The following is a 20,911-nucleotide window of genomic DNA, read 5'->3' as shown; positions in this document are numbered from 1 at the left end:
AAATGCGAAACAGTTGTGTTTATGACATGTGAAATCACAGATCTACAGTATGTCCATATTTTGGTATTCCATTTGTTAGGTGCTTGTTTTCTCATATTTCAACCTTCTCACTACCCCAGAATTCTGCCTGCAAAGAAAATCAATGATAGGAAGCCTTTCTTTTGTTTGTAATAAAAACCTGCACTTGCCTTTTGAAGGTATTCATGTCTATGGAAACTATTACCGAGAACATAGCGGAAATAAATGTGTCCCTTTCTTGCACAGATAATATAACTTGTTCAACAAGTTTGAAACAGTGACGCAAGACTCTTTGGCTACATCCACACTACTACTTTTTCTTTTTTGAACAGCGTTTTGAAACAAAAACAATGTCCATCCACACAAGCGTTTAGGCTCTGCAAACAGGAAGCAGATTGTCTAACTTTACTCTGCGTTGAAAATCATGGATTTACAACCGATTAAATACATTGGAGAAAGAACAACAATGGTGAAAAGTAAGACCAGGGATTTATTTGCTTGGACCAACGATGAGGTGGAACTGTTACTAAACGGTATGTAAGCCTAGCTAACCGATAAGACTGACTGACGTGGGATGTTGACGTGAGTAGATCTAGTACACTGTTTCATTGCAGTTAAGGGTTAAGCTACTTGCCAAGATGTCCATACTAAAGCAGGATAGTAGAGGATACAGAAGTTGGGGGAGGGAGGGGGGGGGGCATTTATTTTAATTGGTATAACTTCAATGAAAACCAGGGACAGATCATGCCGGTTTCCTTAAAACAAAAGAAGGTCATCTGCATAGTGTCCTGTAACTTAAAAAAAAAAAAAATGGCTGTAGAGCTCTGGACAGCCCTGTGCAGTACATCTGTAAGCCATTGGGAAGGCGTATACCACTGACATATCCATTTTAGGTTGTTAATTAAAAACTAGTTTTACCAAATAGGATAACGTGCATGTCATTATTTGTGTATCTTGACATAAGATAATTGACATCTTATCACCGACCACTATTTTTCTCCGAGATGAAAGGGAAAAAAAAAAAAAAAAGCTAAGTTTTAGTTGTTTCAAAGAGAAATTATGCACCAAATGTTACATAGCAAGAGGGTAGCATGATACAGTATTTGGTGTGCAAACTAAAGGCAAGACGCCAATTTCGAAAATCAATGATTTTCTCCAGTTTAAGAAATCAAAAGGTTTCAATGAAGTGCATAACATCATTTTTAATAAACTTTATTATTGTCCCATTTCCCCCCCAAATATGTTACATACAAAAAGGTGATTGGAATTAAACATTTTGTGTCAAGACCATTGCATTTACACAATAAATAAAAAACATGTATAAATAAAAAATAAATAAACAGGACATTATGTGCCAAAAAAAATACTCTTCTGAATTGGCAGATGGCTTTCACAATGTTGGTTTTTTTGAAAAGACATGTACATAATACTTGCATTCCAGGTCACAGTTTTTAGGATACAACTCTGGGTCGAGAAAGCAATGTAAACCAATAAGGATTACAGAACAACAGAGTAAAACTTTTTTTTCCCCCCCCATAGTAGATATTACTGTGATATATACTGATACCAGTTGTTCTAAAAGCTTATACCAGGTATTGAGAGTGTAGTGCTATTGGACTTACTTTTAAACTTTGCTCACAGTACAAATGTAAATCCCACCTGTAAAACCCATCTCTCAAATCGTGTTTGTATCCAGCTTGACATTCAAGGGTTGTTATTGCACAGACATCCCTCAGAAAGGCACTTTTATCCCCCCTCCCCACCCTAATTCTCCAACCAAACAAACGGTTTACCAGCATGTGTGGCACACACATTCACCTACTGCATTGTGAATTTAAAACTGATTTTTAAAGAAAATGCCTTTTGGTATCTGGTTAAAAACAAATAAAATATGACAAGTGGTAGTAAAAGGTTCTGCTTTCTAGATGAATTTATACAAAAAAAAAAAAAAAAAGTGCAAAATTGTGTTGCTCCCATAGCCCCTTTAGTATGCTGTGTACCACATCAGTGAAATGAGTTTCTAACTACAACAAACGACCAAAGTGATGGATCAGAAGAAGCAAATTATCCTTCTCCAAACCTTAGTATCACCATCATCAAATAAGGCCAGGAATGTTATTTGTGCATGTGAGGGCAAGATCGTAGTGTGATCCAATAGTTGGCTCAACTTTCTTCTTTTGTTTTAAAAAAAGAAAAAAAAAAAAAAAATTTGAATGTGCGCACCATAGTCCAAACAGGCCAGAAACCAACCGAGGTTAGGATGGTCTCTCACTCTAATCAAACCACACTTCTTCCCAAAAGCATCTCTCCTGTAAGATCACGGTTCCACTGCAAGTCAACAGTGTAAATTACCTTGCTGCTAAAATACTTCAGAAAACTGAGCCGAAAAGAATTCCAGCGGCAAGATTATCCTTGTTTCGTTGCAAGCAAATAAGACAATTTTAGTGTTTAGATACCTTTGAGAAACCATGCCTGGATTATTGGCTATCAGGGGGAAGCTGAAAGCTACAGGGTTGGTTGGTGGCTTTGAAAGATCCAGCCAAGAAGCAGTGGGTGAATGAGGAAAGGTAATTTGGAGTTTGGGTGTTCCATTTAGGCATCTGCCTGTGAGGAATCCATCCTTTCAGGACAGGTAGGAGTCTCTTATTTTAGGCATCAATACCTTCCAGGTGGATACCTTTGAGGCATAAGCTGAACAGGCACACACCCTTGAGACAGATGCTGCATTGGGCAACTTCCTGACTGCTTGATATTTATCAACGTCAATCAATTTGATAATCAGCTGCCTAAGCACCACTTTAGACAAGGATATTTACTCTTCTGAGCAGCCTTCCATCCGTCAACTCGTCCCAGCACTACCTTGAGAAATTCTATCAACCAGTCAGGCTGCCTTAGAAGAGGTGTAAACCAGTCGGGTCACCTCTATTGCATCTGCCAATCAGGTAGCCTGGGAGGCACGGAACTGTGCTATCAGGCGTCAGCATGGTGTTGGAGCAGCTGGACCACGTATCGCAGTCGGTGTCTCAGTTCCGAGGTGCAGCCCATCTCATTCAGCATGCTGAGGAGGTAAGTGTACGAGACGCGCTCCCGGCTGATGTAGGTGAGTAGGTAGGAGTCATCTGATGACTTGCACAGGATGATTTTAGTGTGGTCTGCGTAGAAGTTAACCTGGAAGGGATTAAAAACAGAGTGAATTAAGAAGAGGTTCATAATCACAAAAAAAAAAAGTGTTATCAAAGAGGGTAAATGGATTCTCTTGAAACGTACACTACTTGTTTTATAAATGGGTATCTATGACTCTAAAATTAATGAGCTTTTTCGAACCTGTAGCGTGCCATTGTTGAAGAGCATGACAAGAGCATGGTCAGTTTTCACCCACTGGAGCAGAAGAGGAGGACAACCTGATACTTGATCCTCACAATGCAGATCTCCACCCTGAAGAGGACAGAAAACATTAAGTTCAGATCATAGGTCGTCACGTTAAAATCGTCATCCAATTTGTTCTTAGACGGCTTTAAAATCTACAAAACTCAAAGTCACAAAAGCGCCTCGTCTTGAACTCGTTATGAAATCTGATGCATAAAGTAATTTAATATTTGATTATCCAAAATCTAACTAATGCAGCCTTCTAACTGCTCATACCTCCATAAGGTTCTGCTCCATGTAGTTGGCCATGAGCTCTACAATTTGTTTCTGGCTGCGAAGCTGCTCAGGTAGAGAGTCGGCAGGGAAAGTGAAGTATTTGTTGTCAGGCAAGCAGTAGTGGACTGTCCTATTAAGAGGGAAAGAAGAAAAAAACAAAACAAAAAAAACGTTAGTCATTTAATTTTAATTAATGATCAAAAGAAATTGTATAAGAATGTCTAGTTTGGCTATGTGGACACGCTATGCAAATATAGTTGGAACACCTACTCGACCCAATTCAGTTACTTGAAGTTCTAAGCACAATGTAAATGTTTACACGACACCTTAAGTAAATACTGTGGCTCTTAGCTACTTACTTGCGTTGGTCACAAAGACTGAGACGTGTTCCTTCGTTGAAGAGCACACCGATGCTTTGGTTCGAGAGCTGGTAGCCAAAACCATATTTGTTTGAGTAGTCGACCCATTTAGTCACCCACAGGAAGGACTGGGGCCTGGACAAACACGGTGGGTTTCTAGTAGCTGGAGAGATAAGGGACAAAAAAACAAACATGTTAGGGATTATGGAACAATTTCACAGCATATTAATATCAATCATGAGTAAATGGAGGACACAAATAGTAATGTTTATATTTCCAAAGTCGGCATTTTCCAAAAAAAAATGTGAAGTGAAAGCTATAAAACTTCTCGCTCTGGGCTACATGAGTCAGCAGATATTCAGAGGATGTGAAGAAATGGCTGAGGCTAGTTGATTAAAACTTGAAGAACGATTCTGCATCATTTGTAATTTAATGCAACAGAAAGAAAGCGATGGTCCATGTTGAAGAAAGCAGCCCATTTCTTTGGCGTGCCGTTTCAGTGCCCTGTGGCCAAATCTCACTGACAGCAGGTTTAAAGATGCTACTCAGAATTTCCATTTATTGTCTTGTGGTTTGACACATCATCTGACTTGCTAAACATGTCAATAATACTAATAATACCAATAATAATAAAAAACTGCCTTTGCAGTCTTTATAGCTCTGCCTGCTTTGTGCGCCATTACCTGCAGGCATGGTGGCCAGGCAGTTGTTGAGAACTTTCACAGCGGATTCAGACACAGCTGCAGGTGTCAGGGCGTCCTCACATGCTGGAGAGAAAACCAAGAATTACGTGAAACATTGATCACATAAGACAAAAAATAATTAAAAATGAAATGTATATATGTACTCAAAAGAAAAAAAGTTATTGGGGCCTACGTTCAGTGCTGCTGGCCGTGGTGCCCTTGAAGGAGCGAGAGATTGACTTCCTGGACTCCTCCTCAGCTGGAGTCGGTTCCAGAGGCACAGAGCTGACTACCTGACTGATGGGACAGGGCACCTGGGCATGACACAAAAGATATGATTAACACAGATGGTGACAACTTTTTTTTATAGTAAGAGCAGAGGACAGAAAACCTGACAAAAAAAAAAAAAAAAAAAAAAGTGACCACAGAGATAAAAAGAACTGCATGAGACTCTGGCAATGTGTTCTATTGATGCTTGTCTAAAATTAAAAAAAAAAAGTTATTTTACTGTATGCGGTTACAGTTTAAGTGTTTATTGCTGTTGAATGTGTTGTGCATCTTACTGCCATTGCGCTAGGGTGAAACTACTTTTAGCACCACAGTTTCCTTATGTGTGCATTGCAAGCATGCTGCAAGATGATATGTAGTTTCTGATGTTATGTTGCCACAAAAAGGTGTTTTTGAAATAATCTGGTATCACGTTTGTTAGCATGTCACGTTTTTCTGCGAACATGCACATTCAAAAAACTAACAGTAAATAGGTTCTTTTGACGACTACTTTGTGCAGTCAGTGTATGCTTCTTGACTAAAACCTGGTTTCTCAGCACAGGCTCATTATCAAGCGGACATAAAAACATTCACACCAAAAAGCAAACAACGTTGTTCCTATTGGGCTCTATAAATAGCAACTAGACCAGTCTGCATTAGGGATTGGCCAACTGCGCTTCCTGCTGTTGCGGCATTTGGTCTCAGCTCTGGTTCTGATCTTGTCAAAATGAATACATCCATGGGGTTAAATGTATGCAGCCGAGACTTTTGCCAAGTATGCAGTAACAGTTTTCAGATGCTTTAAAAAAAAAAAAAAACACACACACACACACACACACACACACACAACACAAACAGCTGGCCTCAATAAGTCTAATGCAGTTTCTCACTAAATAACACAAACAAACATTTTCCCTGAAAGGACTTCCGACACAATACAGAATCTTACACTGCAACGTCATGAACAAAGCTCAATAGCCAGAAAAAAAAACAAGAAATTCTAAATCCGTAAGGATGATTCCTTTGAAACGTCTGTATAATATCAGAAGCATAACTCACATGGCTGCCCCATATTCAGTTTGTATAAGCTGGTCTTCAAAGCTGGTATTTGCAATGCTACTATGAGGGGGTATTCTCCCTCAAAAACATTTATTTCATCCTATTTCCATTGCAGTGCCATTTATTTGGATGCAAAGCAATTATCTGCCATGGAAAGGTGTACTTCTGTACTACTTAGGGACTTTCATGACCGTATTAGTACCTGAATCTATCCTATTTAAGTAAACAAGGACAACATTTTTCTTCCAGACATAGGACAAAATAAAACAATGAAAAATATGTACCTCATTGGGTCCCACTGTCTTGTAGCTGATCTGCCTGCTGATGGAACATTTAACGATGCCAGACACCAGCTTGGAAATGTCTTTGTCATCTTTTTCCTCGCATGGAATCTTCTCCACTATAAACAAAAAGGTTTCTGCATTGTAGTCACAACAAATATGCTTTACCACAGGAGTGATACCTACAGTACCCGAAACTGAATACAAGCTGATTCTTAAGTTTAAACCTCAGTTTCCATGAACCAAACCAGATTAACGAGAGGATTTACAAAGACACTTGACTGTTGTGCTGCTGCCCTACCTTTCGCTTTCTTCTTGCCAAAGAAGCTTTTTGCCATTTTAGTGAAGAATTTCTTGGCAGGGCTGGGGGGGTGGAGCTCTGGCACCATCACACAGCTGCTGGGGGGAAGCTTATCAGGGGTGAAACCCTAGAGGAAGTAAAAGGGCAGACAGGGTTAGGAGGATGTAAGAGGGACAACATGATACGTCAAGCGCTGACATGCAATATTCTTTTCTAGTTTGAAGCACCATTATTGTCCCCTATCCACCGAAAAAACAAACATGATCTTAACCATTAATGGATGAAAGCTTTAAACCCCTTAATCGTTTCTTTAAACTGACTAAATTAGCATGACTTTTCCGTACTTTGGTGAAGAATTCGTGGTTGAGGATTTGATCCAGCGCGAGTCTGTCGCTGGGGTTTTTCTGCAGGATGCCTGAGATGAGTTTCTGTGCAGCGGGAGAAAGCGAGGCTGGCAAGTTGTACCGAACTTCCTTTATACACTTGTAGGTCTCCTTCAGGTCAAGAGTCTCAAAAGGAGGGTTGCCGCACATCAGTGTGTACCTGAATGGGATTAAGCAAGGCAACCGTTAATCAACTCAAAAGATACACAAATAACGATTCAGACTACAAAACAATTTTAGTGGTTAGGTACAACGTCCTCACTTCCAATTTGAGATAGGACTAAGCTAAGATAAACAAAAGATACAAAGAACATACCAATGTTACTTCACACGACTGGACAAAGCAAAATAACTCACATGACACATCCAAGGGACCAAACGTCAGACTCCGTGCCATGGCCCTGTCTGTTGAGCACCTCAGGGGCCAAGTAGTTAGGAGTCCCACAGATTGTTCTGAGAAAAACAAGTACAGGATAAACGCAATGCCTCAAACTACTTTCTGTCCTGTAGATGCATCATTGCAGAGAAGGAAGTAGTGGTTGAAGCATTTTTTTTCTGCCACTGTCATTCTTCTGGTATTCCACAGGAAGGTGTCAAACTGGTATCGAAACTATGCTCTAAGCGCTACATTCAACTGCCACTTGGAAACCGGTTTAGTTAGGTACTTTATTTTGGGGGTGGGGGTAGTAGTGGGAGGAGGAATATGCTTAGTAACTGATGTGATGTTTTAGGTCATTGTGCATTACGCAAGCCCAGAAAATGGTTAGGACTGTGATGTTCAGGTTCTTAGATGTTATGTATGTCTATACCAGACCTTTGTAATCACTTCACAAATTGTTAACTCTTTAAATTTCTATGAGATCTATCCATCCATCTTATAAATTGTTCACAAAAACTACTTCTAATTTTTAAATCTCACTCATCTAGTATTTAACAATAGTAAAAAAAAAAAAAAAACACTTTTTCCTCTGCTCGACAGTCTCCAGCTTGGCTGCGAGGCCGAAGTCTCCCAGCCGCAGCTCCATGTTCTCATTGACAAAGAAGTTGCCTGAAAGAGACAAAAACATCAGTCCAGTCAGCATTCCACGGATAACATGTGCGTGCCCCAAAGTCACAGCAGATTCCTGGGATGCTCGTTGAGTGCGAAAGCCACGTTTCGGTCACATGCTCACATACCTAGTTTGAGATCTCTGTGCAGGATCCCTCTGCTGTGGAGGTATTTGAGGCCGGAAATTATCTGTTTGAGGTAATATCGCACTTCTGGCTCTGTGAGCGTGTGTCTCGCCTTCCAAATGTGTGCCAGGGACTGCAGAGAGAAAGAGCGCAATGACTGAACTGTCAACCCTGCATCCGTCACTGTTGACAGCACAACACGTATCACACACACAGCCGCATAGAAGTTGCATGCTGCTGTAAGTCAGGTGGATGCCTCATCAATAATGAGGCTGTTAGCTTTGTATACTTTAACCATTGTAAATTAAATACATAGTGTGTATATTCTCTACTTTACCACTGAGGAGCAATACATGGCAAGCTGCATATAAGCAAGCAAAACACAGGCTGTACAGACTGTTCTAGAGATTTAAGTCTCACCTTCCGACTGCAGAGCTCGAGGAATATGTAGATGTTTTCTTGGTCTTCAAAATGATGAGAGAATTTCACCACATGCTTGTGGTGAAGGGTTTTGTGGAGCTCGATCTCATTTGTTATCTGTAAAAACAATGTGGCAATCTGTCAGTTTGTGTGCATATTTCAATCCTAACACAATTCAGATGTTGAAGTCCATGGGCCTCTCTGTGAGACATACTGGCATAATAAACATGCTTGATCTTGTACCTTGTCCCTTTGGTGTGGTTTGGACACCCTGCTCTGTGGAATCACCTTCACGGCATACATTTTGTTGCTGGAGAGGTCCGTCATCTCGTAGCATCGAGCAAAGCCACCCTTAGGGGAGACAAACAGGATGATCAGTTAAAAAAAAGCAGCAGGTTGAAACCCTGTAATGGCCATACATTATCTTGATATAAGGATTAATAGCTGTACAGCAATCCCAATGATTCAAACAATCATTTAGGCGAATTCTGAAAGGCTGCTGTGGAGATAAATTAGAGAGGAAATAACCAATCCAGGATTAAATCTATGAAGATGCATCATTGTATAATCAAGATGAGCATATTTTGTTGCCTCGGATGCTCATGCGTCTAACAACCGACAATCGACCCCTAATATGTTCACTGCCGTTTATTATTCACGCTTGTTTCTAAATGCTTTTCAAGGCTACATATGTTCCGAGGACATGAAGGCTGAGGCAGACAGAGCTGCTGCATTCATTAACCGTGAATTTGACAGACATTTCCAGCTCTGCGGCAGGCAGCGGAGGAAAAAAAAGACTTGGCTGGCTTCCCGACGCAGCGTATCGAAGACGAGCAACATGTTGATACAGCCGCTCCATTCACACATGCACTTACGGTGTCAAAAAGCATTCCATCGGCGATATTGTAAAGGAAGGGAGGCATGGCATAGTCGGGCAGACAAATCATAGGGTTAACAGTCATCTGAGATGTCAATAAAATGCGAGGATTCTTGTCTAGGCTGTAACAATTCTTCGGTTTTTATAAAAAGGTGTTGCCAATCATGTGTGAGAGCACATGAGCTGGGCACACCTTGCGCCTGATTCATTCAGCAATGACGCGCACAGCAGGGGGGAAGATTTGCCACATCCACCACGAGGTCATTCCCTTTCCCCGCATAGGTGTCACACCTGGAAAATGGCTAATAATTCATTTTAATCATAGACAGCTTCCGTATGGAACTAAAAACAGCGATTCGTAAGCTTCTATATCCATCTTTCGCCTCGAAAAAAAAAAAGAAAAAAAAAAAAAAAAAGAGCCCTGTGGTGAAGCGAGACAAGCACATGTAGAGTTAAAGCCTTCGTACCTTTCCCAAAAGCTTCCCTTTACTGTAGGATCTTCCCGTTTTGGAGTCGGTCACCACCTGGGCCAGCTCTGGTTTGATTTGTTCGGGTTTATTCCTGCTGGTTTTCACCGGGGCAGAGGACTGTTGGGGTCCACGCTCCGGAGCAGGCTTAAATAAATCCGCATTCATGGCGTGGCACGAAAGACGCTGCGCCGCGGTGAAACAACCGGTATCCATTTAACACAGCGGTATAAATAATCAGTTCGTGTAGATATCCCCTTTCGCTCGTTTTCTCAGTAGTTTGTCTAGTGCGTAACTGTGCGTCCGCCTCGTCCAACTGTATCCATCTGGCGTGTCTGAGGACGGCGTTCTCAGCTATATATATGGGCGAGCAGCGACGTCACGGAGCAGGGCGCGGAGGGCGGAGAAAGTTCAGATGATTTGCGCAGACAAAATCTCAATAATGCAACAAAAACACATCTGGAATGTAAGAAAATATGAATCAAACAGCTCATGAAAAAAGAATCGGTTTAAGTTACGTTGGTGTCAGTGCTGCTATGAGGCCAATGCCACGCTGTAACCCAAACAGTTTTTCAATGTTTGTCATCTTTAATTTACACTCATTGTTTATGAATGGGTCCATGGGACTGATGTGATGACGTAGAGCGTGACCCCTCTTTATTCTAATGCTAAATGCTCAGTAATATAAGCCTACTGTTAGGCTATAAACCTGGGCTCTCTACTGTTTGGTCTTTCATTATTTAAGGGAGATTGTAATGAGATGTAAAGCGTTCAAGAAATAATATCTTAAAGAGTCCATAACATGAATTGTGAATGATGAGTTCCAGTTTACCTCATTCACTCATGCATTGCAAGGTATAGCCTATACATGTTGCAAATTAATTAAACATATTAATTAAACAGGTCTAATGTAGACATTGCACAATACATTCCGAGCAGTCATGCGGCCATACTACCATGGAAGGTAGGAATGGTAGGTCCAAAATAATCATATGGCTCATACATTATTTAGGACCTACAAATCGTAAATATATTACAACGATTTTGATAATTTAGCAAAACTGCAGTGTTTTTTTCTTCAGGATCCTACAAAGTAAAAGCACAATCAAAAAATAAAAAAAAAAAAAAAATCTTGGTTCTGTGTGTAGGCTGTGTAAAATCTCCGAAGAAACCCATGTGAACTACTCATCACTGCTGCCACCTGGTGGACAAAACGTGACGTTGTGCTATGACTAGCTTCTTTTTTTTCTTTTAAAATGTTTTTTTTTTAATTGACATTTCGTTTAATGGGTGTAGCAGTATATCTTTAGATTGAAGCCAGCATTGAAAAGACAGCCACAATTCATTAATCGGTTCACACTGGAAGAAAATATGTTCAACCGTCTCAATATCGCTCTCACAGAAAACACAGGAGTTACTCTCCCAATTAAATTTTACATGTAGGAAGTGATTTGATGGACAAATATCATTTAATATTTTAAATGTCACTTCTTCGGCTTTTGGTGGGAGGGGATACGATAAGGATCGTTTCCTAATCTTTCTTGCCTCTTCATCACTGTAATCTTGGAGAATATATTTTCTTTTCAGTTGAAAGGGATAATATTTTATACATAACACACTCTTAACAAATTTGTTAGAGAACTGTTTGCTGTTCAAACTGACACCTTCAGCACAAAGAGGCCTCATCTCTGATATAACATTTGCATGAACCAAAAGTTGTTTGGTCATTGTTTTAAAGGGAATTGGAATGGCTTTTATTACTTTAGTGTATTCTCTAAACGAACATTGAAGACTGAATTTGTCACAGAATTCTGTATGGTTTAAAAATTCTCCAGAATCATCCATTAATTGAGACACATTCCAAATTCCTTTTTCCATCCAAGTGCCTAAAAACAATGACTTCCTATTGGATAAAATGTATCTGTTATTCCATAGGGGTGTATTCTGGGGAGTAAAATTGTGTTTATAAATCAAATTCCAATAGAGGAGAACTTGCTGGTGAAAATCTGATAACTTCGTTGGCAGTTTACATAGATCATAATCACTGTGCTATGACTATCTGTAAAAGCAAGACAGGGCCATGAACCATTGAAAGCTGTAGTGCATCACAAAAAAATCTAGGTGTTTGGACCATTGCTCATTTTATCATGTATACTATTTAAAAAAAAGGGGGTGAGCTCTGAACATAGGAATAAGTTCAGGTAGGCATGGTCTTGAAATAAAATACCAACTTTTCTACGATGCAGGCCTCTGTGAAGGCGTATCTAAATTATGATACACAAAAATGTAGCTCTTTAAGACATGACAGCATGCATAGTGGGGCCAGCAAGTCTAACGCATGGCTAGTTAAAACACAGAGTAAAATACTCTGACCTTAAAAACAGACACAGGCAAAGCAAAATCAGTTCAAGATCTATATTTGTGAGAACTTCATTAACAAATTGAGGGCAGATAACAATACATGTAAGACAATGACAAAAGCCAGGGTAAATAATCAACATAAACATACATTTTAGATATTCACAACAGCTGGAGGGAAATAGGCAACTTCAACAGTGCTGTAAATAGGAATTATAGTGGGAAACTGTCTAACACTATGAAAATCCAACAGTCATATTAAAGAATTACAAAGAATGTGTTTTAGAGCATTACACTAAGCAACAGGAATGGGTCAAATACATTAAATCTGTCAAACACAGACCTATGCAGTAATGTGAATTATTACACTGGATTGATGCATGAGCAGTAGTCTTTGCAGCTATCATTTGAGCTATTTATGGAATGACAAAAAAAAAAAAAAAAAAAAAGGCTGATATGAAGACATTAAAAGAAGCCAGAAGAGCCCTTTGGTTATCTTGGTTAAAGGAATATGAGCATGACTTTGGCAAATGTACACTTGGAAACAGCTTAAATATGAGCTTAGTTTAGTTGCACTGAATTCTGCACAGGAGCAATATTAACATGATGTCTCACATATTTAATTTACCCAGGTCCAATTTAAACTATGAATTACTAACAGACATTAATCTCAAGAAAAAAACAACTGCATTTGTGGTCCTTTAACCCATCAAATCTGACATAAAAAAAAAAAGGTGATGAAATGTGTACATCTTTTGCTGTTAGGTTGCCATCTGCTGGACACTGCCATTATGCTTGTACACATATTTTCCACGCCTTCATGGTCTATGACTCTCAGAACATCGGCAGCCTGATTTTCAAAGCAGGGGCAAAATGAGGCCTTCCGGGACTTAGACATTAATCCTGAACCTTTATTTATGAGCTGTACACTGAATTTATAGATTTTGTTGAAATATCCACGTAACATTTAATATTCAAGTCATGTCAGGTGCATCCCTGGCAGCTCTCACTTGGTCCTGCTGTGGACATGCAGCGAGGGCAGTTCAGATGTCCATCATGTCTTCTCCTCCTCGAATTTTCTTCTCTTGGGACTCTGACCAGGCTTTGTTGATGGTTCTCTTCATCTCGTCGTCTCCCTCCGAGTAAATCTTCTTCAGCATGGTCATCAGTCCATCGCTGGGGTCTGCACTCTCATCAATATTGGGCTTACTGTTGGGGTACAAAGAAAACAATTTGTATGAGTTTATCGGCTGGGATTACAGCTGGGATTCTCATTCTGTAGCATGCACCCCGGCTGCATTATATACAGTGACACCTGGCTCACAGACATGGTACTGCACTGCAATGTCTCAGGAGTGTGGTTTGGAGTGTTTGGCCAGATGTGTATGAGAAACCGGCAAGACGGTCATTATAGTATTTTTACACAACTGCTCACACCGGTTGTGTCCTTAGCTACTGACAACACATTGGCATTAGTAGTAGCAGTGGTACTAATTATACTTGTCATCATATACATTGCACAATACCTTGTACAAATAAATTCATAGGAAGCATGCAGTGGCCTTTTGAAATCCCTGTGTTGTGCAAATTACTTGAACTAGATTGAATCAGTATTTTCTTTTAACTTACTCTTTGTCTTTTGACTGCTTTTCCACTGTTGTTAGGCACTCCCACTTCTTTGTTGCCTGTTTCTTGCACATGACCAGGACCATGTCTGTTTTTATCTGTTGAAGGGAGAAAAGATGGTCACAGGCCTTTCAAAAGCCAACAAGAATCAGTTGCTCTATTTTCTCCCAGAAGTAAGCAGATTGAGCCAAGGGTACAATGCAAGTCAACACTGAGCCTGAATTCAGCAGTACTGTTGGTAAGAAAAGATTAAGAAAAAGACTACTAGATGCCCACATTTCTCAAATTTCACATCTTTAAGTTATTCGCGTAATGATATTTGCGCCGCTGCCACAAATTTGCGTCTTTGCATTTACTTTGTATGCAACGGCGCCGCCGAAAACGCGGGCGGTGTGAACGCACCACAAGAAACATTTAGCGATTGTACTTAGCCATAAGCACTTGATAAATAAATGTAGTAAATCAAGGATTATTACGGCAAGTTTGTTTTGGAGTCTTTCTGTGTAGTGGTAACAAACTGCTTAATGCACATTTCTGATACAGACAAAACAATACCAGAACAGGTTCTAGTGTGTGCTCAGGGTTTTCCCTGCCATTACACGACTTATGCGCACTGCCTAAGCATTTTTTGCACACCACCTAAGCGCATGAACGAAAAAACAATGTGGAGAGCATCTGGATGACAAGCTGACTGACGGGCCGGGCGTCTACTCGTTGTCTTCTGCACATGTGCCGATGACTCGCGTACACAGGGGCACAAACAGTGTCACAGCCACACACAAACACCATGCATGTAGCGCACACACAGCGAAAACTGCAGCCCGTTAGCGAGTGTGCGGTGGAGAGAGCGAGGGAAAAAGAGAGAGGGAGGTGGGTTTGTCGCTGAGTATGAAGTTAGCAGTAAACGCTATAGCTGTGAACGTAGCAGTGCAGCAGTCTGTGTACAGTTTGTGTCGTGAATAAATGTTAACACTTCTCATATATATATATATATATATATATATATATATATATATATATATAAATTGCCTTGCCTAAGCTTTATGCAAATAATTGCATGATGATGTCACCAATAAAAAACCCTGCTAACAATCTTTATTTAAAAATGTTTCTGAGAGAGGTGTAATGAAACTATCAAGATTCTGAAATTGATTTAAGATGCAGGCTTAAATATTGTAATTATTCTGGCCCATTTCCTGCTTCCACTTTCTATAAAAAAAAAATTAAAAAAAACCTCTCTAGTCTAAACTTTCTAGTCTCAAGTTTATTCTTTTAACTGATGAATAGGCTTTATTCACCTTTTTATAGCTGTCCTTTTCATCGATTGCATATAACAGGTTGAGAATTGTCATCTGATGGTTCTTTCCATCGAGATCCTTTACCAACACAGACAATGACCTGCAAAAGAGAGGATGACCAAATACAATTAATTGTATGGTTGGGTACATGATGAATAATAAACACTATATATATAGATAGATAGATAGATAGATAGATAGATAGATAGACAGACAGACAGACAGACAGACAGACAGACAGACAGATATATATATATATATATATATATATATATATATATATATATAATATATTGATTACCACTGTACCTTTCTGTAAAGTTGACCTCCACATTTTCTGATGGAATTTTGTGTACATCCTTCAATGTAAGGTAAATTTTGACAAATTTCTCTGACTGGTCCCACGCTAAAGAGAAGAAGGCAAAAGTGTGAACAACATTCAAATGCTTTTCAGCTCTTGCACACATCTTAACTGTACTTTCTCACAAATGACAGTGGTTGTCTTACTAAACAACGGCACCATACCATAGCTGTTGATCTTGACTGTGTACGCTGCTTTAGAGGCAGCAGGGCGGTCTGCTTCTCTCATGGCTTGTTTCTCCTTCTGTTGTCGTTTGACTGAAAGCTCCTTCTCCACCTTCTGCTGCTCCTGCTTTAGCAGCTCCTGCACTCTTTTCCTCTCTGCCTTCTCCAGGAGTGAACCCAGCTCCAGCAAATCTGCCTCCAACTGGTTGATCTGTATTGGGGAAAGAATTAGACCACTGAGAAATGCACGTTCCTAAATTCGACCATTTAAAGGCAGTTGGACAGAACATATTTTTTTAGATAATGTGTCAAAGCCCAAACAGATTATTTTACCTCATTCTACATTCCAAAACTGAAACTGTTTTGCTATTAGCTGATCAACAAGTCATGTCATATCTCAAGTTAAAAATACTAAGCTTTTGCTTCACAAAGGTCGCACATAGTGTTGACTGAATTTCATTTCAGTTACTGGTCAGAGCGATACATCAATTATATGACCCCTGTTTGGGGTAGCCTCTGGGAAGCATCAACTGATCTTTTTTGTATCAGCTAAAATAATAACTTTAGTTAGTGAAATAACATTGTTAAAAAAATTATTTAACTTAACTAGTTCCAGCCCTGCTTATAAATTATTTTTTTTGTATTTTCCTCTTTCTGCCCAGAGTCTTAGCTATCTAATGCAAATCACCCTGTAACTGGAAATGTAAAAGTATGGCTACACTCAAGCGTTTAACACACTGCCATTATTATTATTTATAGGCCTAGTGATATTTATGGCTTGTGAAATCAGTTAGCTGGAAGAAGTTCGATTACATTAACGTTATAACGTTAACTACACATGAGGGATGCTAAAGTAAATGGTAGTCATAAGATGCCAACTTACTAACTAAACTAACGTTAACTAACGTCGAGATGGATAGGATATGATTGTCCCCTATCCTTAGTTACCCGATGCACTCGTGGCTGTCACTGTATTGAATTTCAGCCAAACATTAGCTAAACGTTAGCCTCTCAGTGAATCTCTCCAAATAATGAGCTTCGACGTTAGCTAACGTTAGTTATGTTGACAGTACGTTACGTTGCTAGAATGTTCTAGAATGCTAGAATCTACTCCAGTCAATGATAGCTTACTGCTTGCAAGCAGATTCTGCTAGCTAGCTCCTGACACATGCCGCCAGACATGCACGTTATCTTTGGCAAGTAACGTTACGCGTTTAAGTACGTTCTGATTAAAAACGCGCTTTCTTCTTAACGACATAACATTAATATACTTCTTAAAAATAACGTAGCACTGCTTAGAGCGTCACTTGAATCATGTAACATATCGTTAGCTAGTTGTAGCTAAATTCAGCCACCTCAACTAACGTCAACATTAGCTAGCTAATACCATACAAACCCTAGTTTTGCCCTGTCGGCGTATATTAAACTGAATCAAAACATGCTGTTTACCTGTTCGGCAAGATCCATTCAGGCTTTATAAGTTATGTTAGCTAGCTAGATTCAGAATGTGAAATGTGATTGTGTCCTCTTCCTGAGTGAGTCTGCACGTAACGTTAACTTGCTTTCACCAAAGATGATCTCCTCCTCCTCCTCCTCCTCCTACTACTACTTCTTCTTTTGTTTCATTGGCGTGCTACAAACATGATAGGTGCATGCATGGCTGTATTAAGAGAACATGCCGCCACCTAGTGTACCGGTAACATCATGACGTGTTAAACAGTCAACAGTAATACAAATAAAACCATTGTAAATAATTCTGGTTATTAAACCTGTTTCAATTAAATAAAATCCCTTCAACCTGTACTTGTTTTCCCCTGTCTCTTAGAGTCCTTCGATGCTCCACTCCCATTCTATATCTACCACCCTGTCCTTCAATCTTTCTCTTTCTACATTGAACTTCCTACAACCTATCAGCATGTTACACCTTTCGTTTGCAGTTACAAGTCTCAATTTAGCTGACGCCATCAAGTATAAAGTAGCACTGAGTCCTGTATGTCCTTATGTCATTTTTACAGTCTATGGTCCTAATCTTAGCCTAGAACAACTGCTTCTTCTTTCCTGCATGCACCTCTATTTCTCACTTTGACAGACTTTTGAATTTTGTAATAATCTCTATCTCTATATTATAGTTATTCATGCATTTATCACCTCTCGGATTGATAATTGTATTTCGCTGTATTTTGGTTTGCTCCACTCCACCGTCTCCAGACTCCAAATGGTCCAAAATGCAGCCACTACACTTCTAACTGGTAAAAGGAAAAGACAACACATCACTCCTGTTCTGGCTTAATTACATTGGCTACCAGTGAAAAACAGAATTGATTTTAAAATCTTACTATCTGTCTTTAAAGCCTTAAATGGACTAGCTCCACAATATGTTATTGACCTGCTCACTCCATATTTTGCCCCCAGGTCACTCAGGTCATCCTCACAACAGATCCTCCTAGTCCCTCATTCACGCTGCCAAACCAAAGGTGACCGACTGGGAACAACCTCCCATCCCACATTAAGGCCTGTTCTACGATTGAAAAATGAAAAAGATGAATTTAATTTAAAGACCCACCTTTTTTTCACTTGCTTTTAGCTTTTAGCTGCTTTCTACCGCTTGACTCATCTTTTATTTCTTTATACTGATTTTTCATCTTTTGTTGATTTAATTCCCTCTCCTAACATCTTCTTTACTTGACTTTGGTGTCTTAATTAATGTCAGTTGTTTTGTATTACATTCTGTATTGTTGTTTTAATGTACTTTTTTCTATTGAAGTCTTTATTTTAGGTGATTCTTTGGTGGGGTAACTAACTTCTTTAACCACATTTGTATTAATAAGACTATAAAATATAGCTAGTCTCTGTATCAAATTCTACATTTTGCGATAAGTATAATAAATAAATAATAAGACACTTGTAAAGAAAGGCTCGTAATGTACAATAATATTTATTCATCCATTGACAGTTGCTCCTCCAAGGAGTCCCATTATCACTGCTCTTTAAATAGTATGTATTATGTTGTTTTTCATATTTAGAAGTGCCATAAGAAAGCAAAAGCAACTTACTTACTGGGACACACATAATCTACAGAATGGATATATTCATGTCATTTGCACATACAAAATTCTGAAGGTATGCTGCAGTGATCTCAGTGGATTCACTTTACACATTAACACCTTCCTGGCTTTTGAGGGTAGTGGCGGAACTGTTTCATTATAGTCAATACCACTAAAAACTCCAGACACTAAAAAGGCCAAAACAAGTCTGTATTGAATGCTGTGTCCTGCTCTCCTCATAATAACCACTGAAACAGCCTGTTTTTCATGATCCAATCCGACTGTAGTGTCCAATGGACCCCCTGTCACCACCTGGCCCTCAGAATCCCAGACATCTGGTTGTGGTCAGCTAAGTGACGGAAGACAATCCGGCTCAGGCGCCACCTCCGCTTCACTCCCCGAGGTCTTGAAGTCATAATACACCTGTTGCGTATTCTCACAGGGCAGCTGTCCCTTGGTAATGCTGCAATTTCTTTATCTGCTACCTCCTGCAAAAAATTTTTAAACAGTTTAGGAATGCAGTGTTTTTTTATATCTTGGATGTTGTTTTTTTTAATGAAACATCTCCGATAATGATCACAGAATATTTGATTATGGTGAAACTTAATAAATGATAACATTGCATTTTTTCTCAGTTCTACGAAACACTGACAAAAAAAGTTTGAGTAGAAATATTGCTTTGTACCAGAAGCTCTTTGGGTAGGATGGTGTTCTTCCGTAGTGCATTGATCCGCAGCCTCTCATCAGCATAGTCAAAAGCCATCTGTCTTCTCTTGACATCCCTCAGCATCCTCCAGTCAACGTAGTAACCCCTCACCTGCTCCACCGCCCCCCAGCAGCTCCTCAGGGCCTGCACACAGTGTTACGGCAGTTGTTATTGACAGCTAATATTAGGCCCCTGGGTACCACACAGAGTAAATAGCTCGAACTGAGTTTCTTTCAAGATCTGAGCATAACGTTGCAGGCTATTCTTAAAGCCTTTTAGTATTTAGTAGAGTGAAATCACTGGTCACTGACATATGTAGATTTACATAGAGATAATATGACTGCAGCTCCAACAAACTTATAGGAATACTAAATCCCTACCAATGTTTTTCTTGTGATCACAAGGTTAATCATTTGGATTCATCCGCACTGTTGTGCTACGGACAAGTACAAGGTCAGCAGCATGGGCTTTTGGACTCAGCTCAGCATCCCCTCGCTACTCATCCTCATTGTAGCATCAGTTTCATCAAATATACCTTCGTTCGCATTCATAAAACAGACCGCCTTTACAGAGACTGAGTGGTGTGACGTTAACCTATGGGTGTAACCATAGACTGTATATAAGAAGGGTGTAACAGAGCAGGAGGTAAGGATGTCAAGAGTCAAGACACCGTTAGCTTCAGAAATGACTTTAAATCATTTCCACTTTGCTCTCACAAGTTTTGTCTGTTGCAAAATAAAAAAAAGTTTCAATTTTAATCCAAACCGGTCAGACAATTCCCTTGCTATTAGCTATTACGCTAAATAGATAGTTAAGTTACTTAGCAACGTTTGTCACTAAGTAGGCTAACTAGCATTAGATAACGCCAGAAAGCTAGCTAGCTAGCTAGCAACTAGTAAGACCACTACCTTACACTGAAAACGCTGCTTTCGCCATTCTTCTGTCAATGATATGCAATGCAGTCTTAATGAGAAACACTTAAAACACAAAGTATCGCGTTATAATAGGTAAAGTACCTGCTTTGGGGCGCAGACGGTGGAATAAAGGGCATTTAACCCTAAACATGCTATCCTGTGGGCTGCCATATTGAATGACGTTGTGCAAAACCACCGAAGGAGGATAATAACACACTGAAACATCGCCACCTATTGACCAGGAGTGTGAAATGATGAATGGAAACACATCTTCGAGTTGTGTGGATCAATCTATCTATCTTTTCCATTCAACGTTGCAATCATCTTATTATTACGTGATTATGTTTTGCTTTATTAGAGTTTGAAATTTCAGATAATGAATAATCAAGAAACTATTTGTAGCCTAGCCTAATAAGCTCATAATACCTACTGTTGGACAAACTGATTATGTGGCTACTACAACTTTATTCTGAGACATTTGATTTAAAGATTAGATTTTGTGACGGCATA

General features: G+C 39.5%; 3 protein-coding genes across 4 annotated transcripts; all 3 read right to left on the bottom strand.

Annotated features, from left to right (window-relative positions):
* Nucleotides 1–1,209: 1,209 nt before the first annotated feature.
* On the bottom strand, nucleotides 1,210–10,269 carry plk3 (polo-like kinase 3 (Drosophila)). The gene is made up of 15 exons (XM_031294336.2): nucleotides 9,931–10,269; nucleotides 8,830–8,937; nucleotides 8,587–8,703; nucleotides 8,170–8,299; nucleotides 7,954–8,041; nucleotides 7,351–7,446; nucleotides 6,955–7,153; nucleotides 6,611–6,737; nucleotides 6,313–6,428; nucleotides 4,896–5,016; nucleotides 4,703–4,786; nucleotides 4,020–4,182; nucleotides 3,661–3,790; nucleotides 3,343–3,453; nucleotides 1,210–3,186 (listed from the first exon to the last, which is right to left on the bottom strand). Exons 1-15 carry the CDS (start codon nucleotides 10,144–10,146, stop codon nucleotides 2,989–2,991), a joined length of 2,004 nt encoding a protein of 667 aa, XP_031150196.1. The 5' UTR covers nucleotides 10,147–10,269; the 3' UTR covers nucleotides 1,210–2,988.
* Nucleotides 10,270–12,330: 2,061 nt separating this feature from the next.
* Nucleotides 12,331–17,346, bottom strand: LOC116046121 (calcyclin binding protein). Of its 2 annotated transcripts, XM_031294339.2 has the most exons (7): nucleotides 17,187–17,346; nucleotides 15,738–15,948; nucleotides 15,522–15,618; nucleotides 15,213–15,312; nucleotides 13,918–14,012; nucleotides 13,313–13,497; nucleotides 12,331–13,279 (listed from the first exon to the last, which is right to left on the bottom strand). In XM_031294339.2, exons 1-6 carry the CDS (start codon nucleotides 17,202–17,204, stop codon nucleotides 13,332–13,334), a joined length of 687 nt encoding a protein of 228 aa, XP_031150199.1. In that variant the 5' UTR covers nucleotides 17,205–17,346; the 3' UTR covers nucleotides 12,331–13,279; nucleotides 13,313–13,331. The 2 variants fall into 2 exon arrangements, with proteins under 2 accessions (XP_031150199.1, XP_031150197.1); XM_031294337.2 differs by having other exon boundaries at nucleotides 12,331–13,497.
* Nucleotides 17,347–18,653: 1,307 nt separating this feature from the next.
* Nucleotides 18,654–20,641, bottom strand: mrps14 (mitochondrial ribosomal protein S14). The gene is made up of 3 exons (XM_031294335.1): nucleotides 20,504–20,641; nucleotides 19,467–19,631; nucleotides 18,654–19,269 (listed from the first exon to the last, which is right to left on the bottom strand). The coding sequence occupies exons 1-3, from the start codon at nucleotides 20,624–20,626 to the stop codon at nucleotides 19,087–19,089; spliced, it is 471 nt and encodes a 156-aa protein (XP_031150195.1). The 5' UTR covers nucleotides 20,627–20,641; the 3' UTR covers nucleotides 18,654–19,086.
* Nucleotides 20,642–20,911: the final 270 nt, after the last annotated feature.

Source organism: Sander lucioperca, chromosome 9 (genome assembly GCF_008315115.2).
Source record: "Sander lucioperca isolate FBNREF2018 chromosome 9, SLUC_FBN_1.2, whole genome shotgun sequence".
In the NCBI taxonomy this organism is placed as follows: Eukaryota; Metazoa; Chordata; class Actinopteri; order Perciformes; family Percidae; genus Sander; species Sander lucioperca.
Note: the sequence above shows the minus strand (reverse complement) of the source record. Positions and strands in the feature narration are given on the sequence as shown.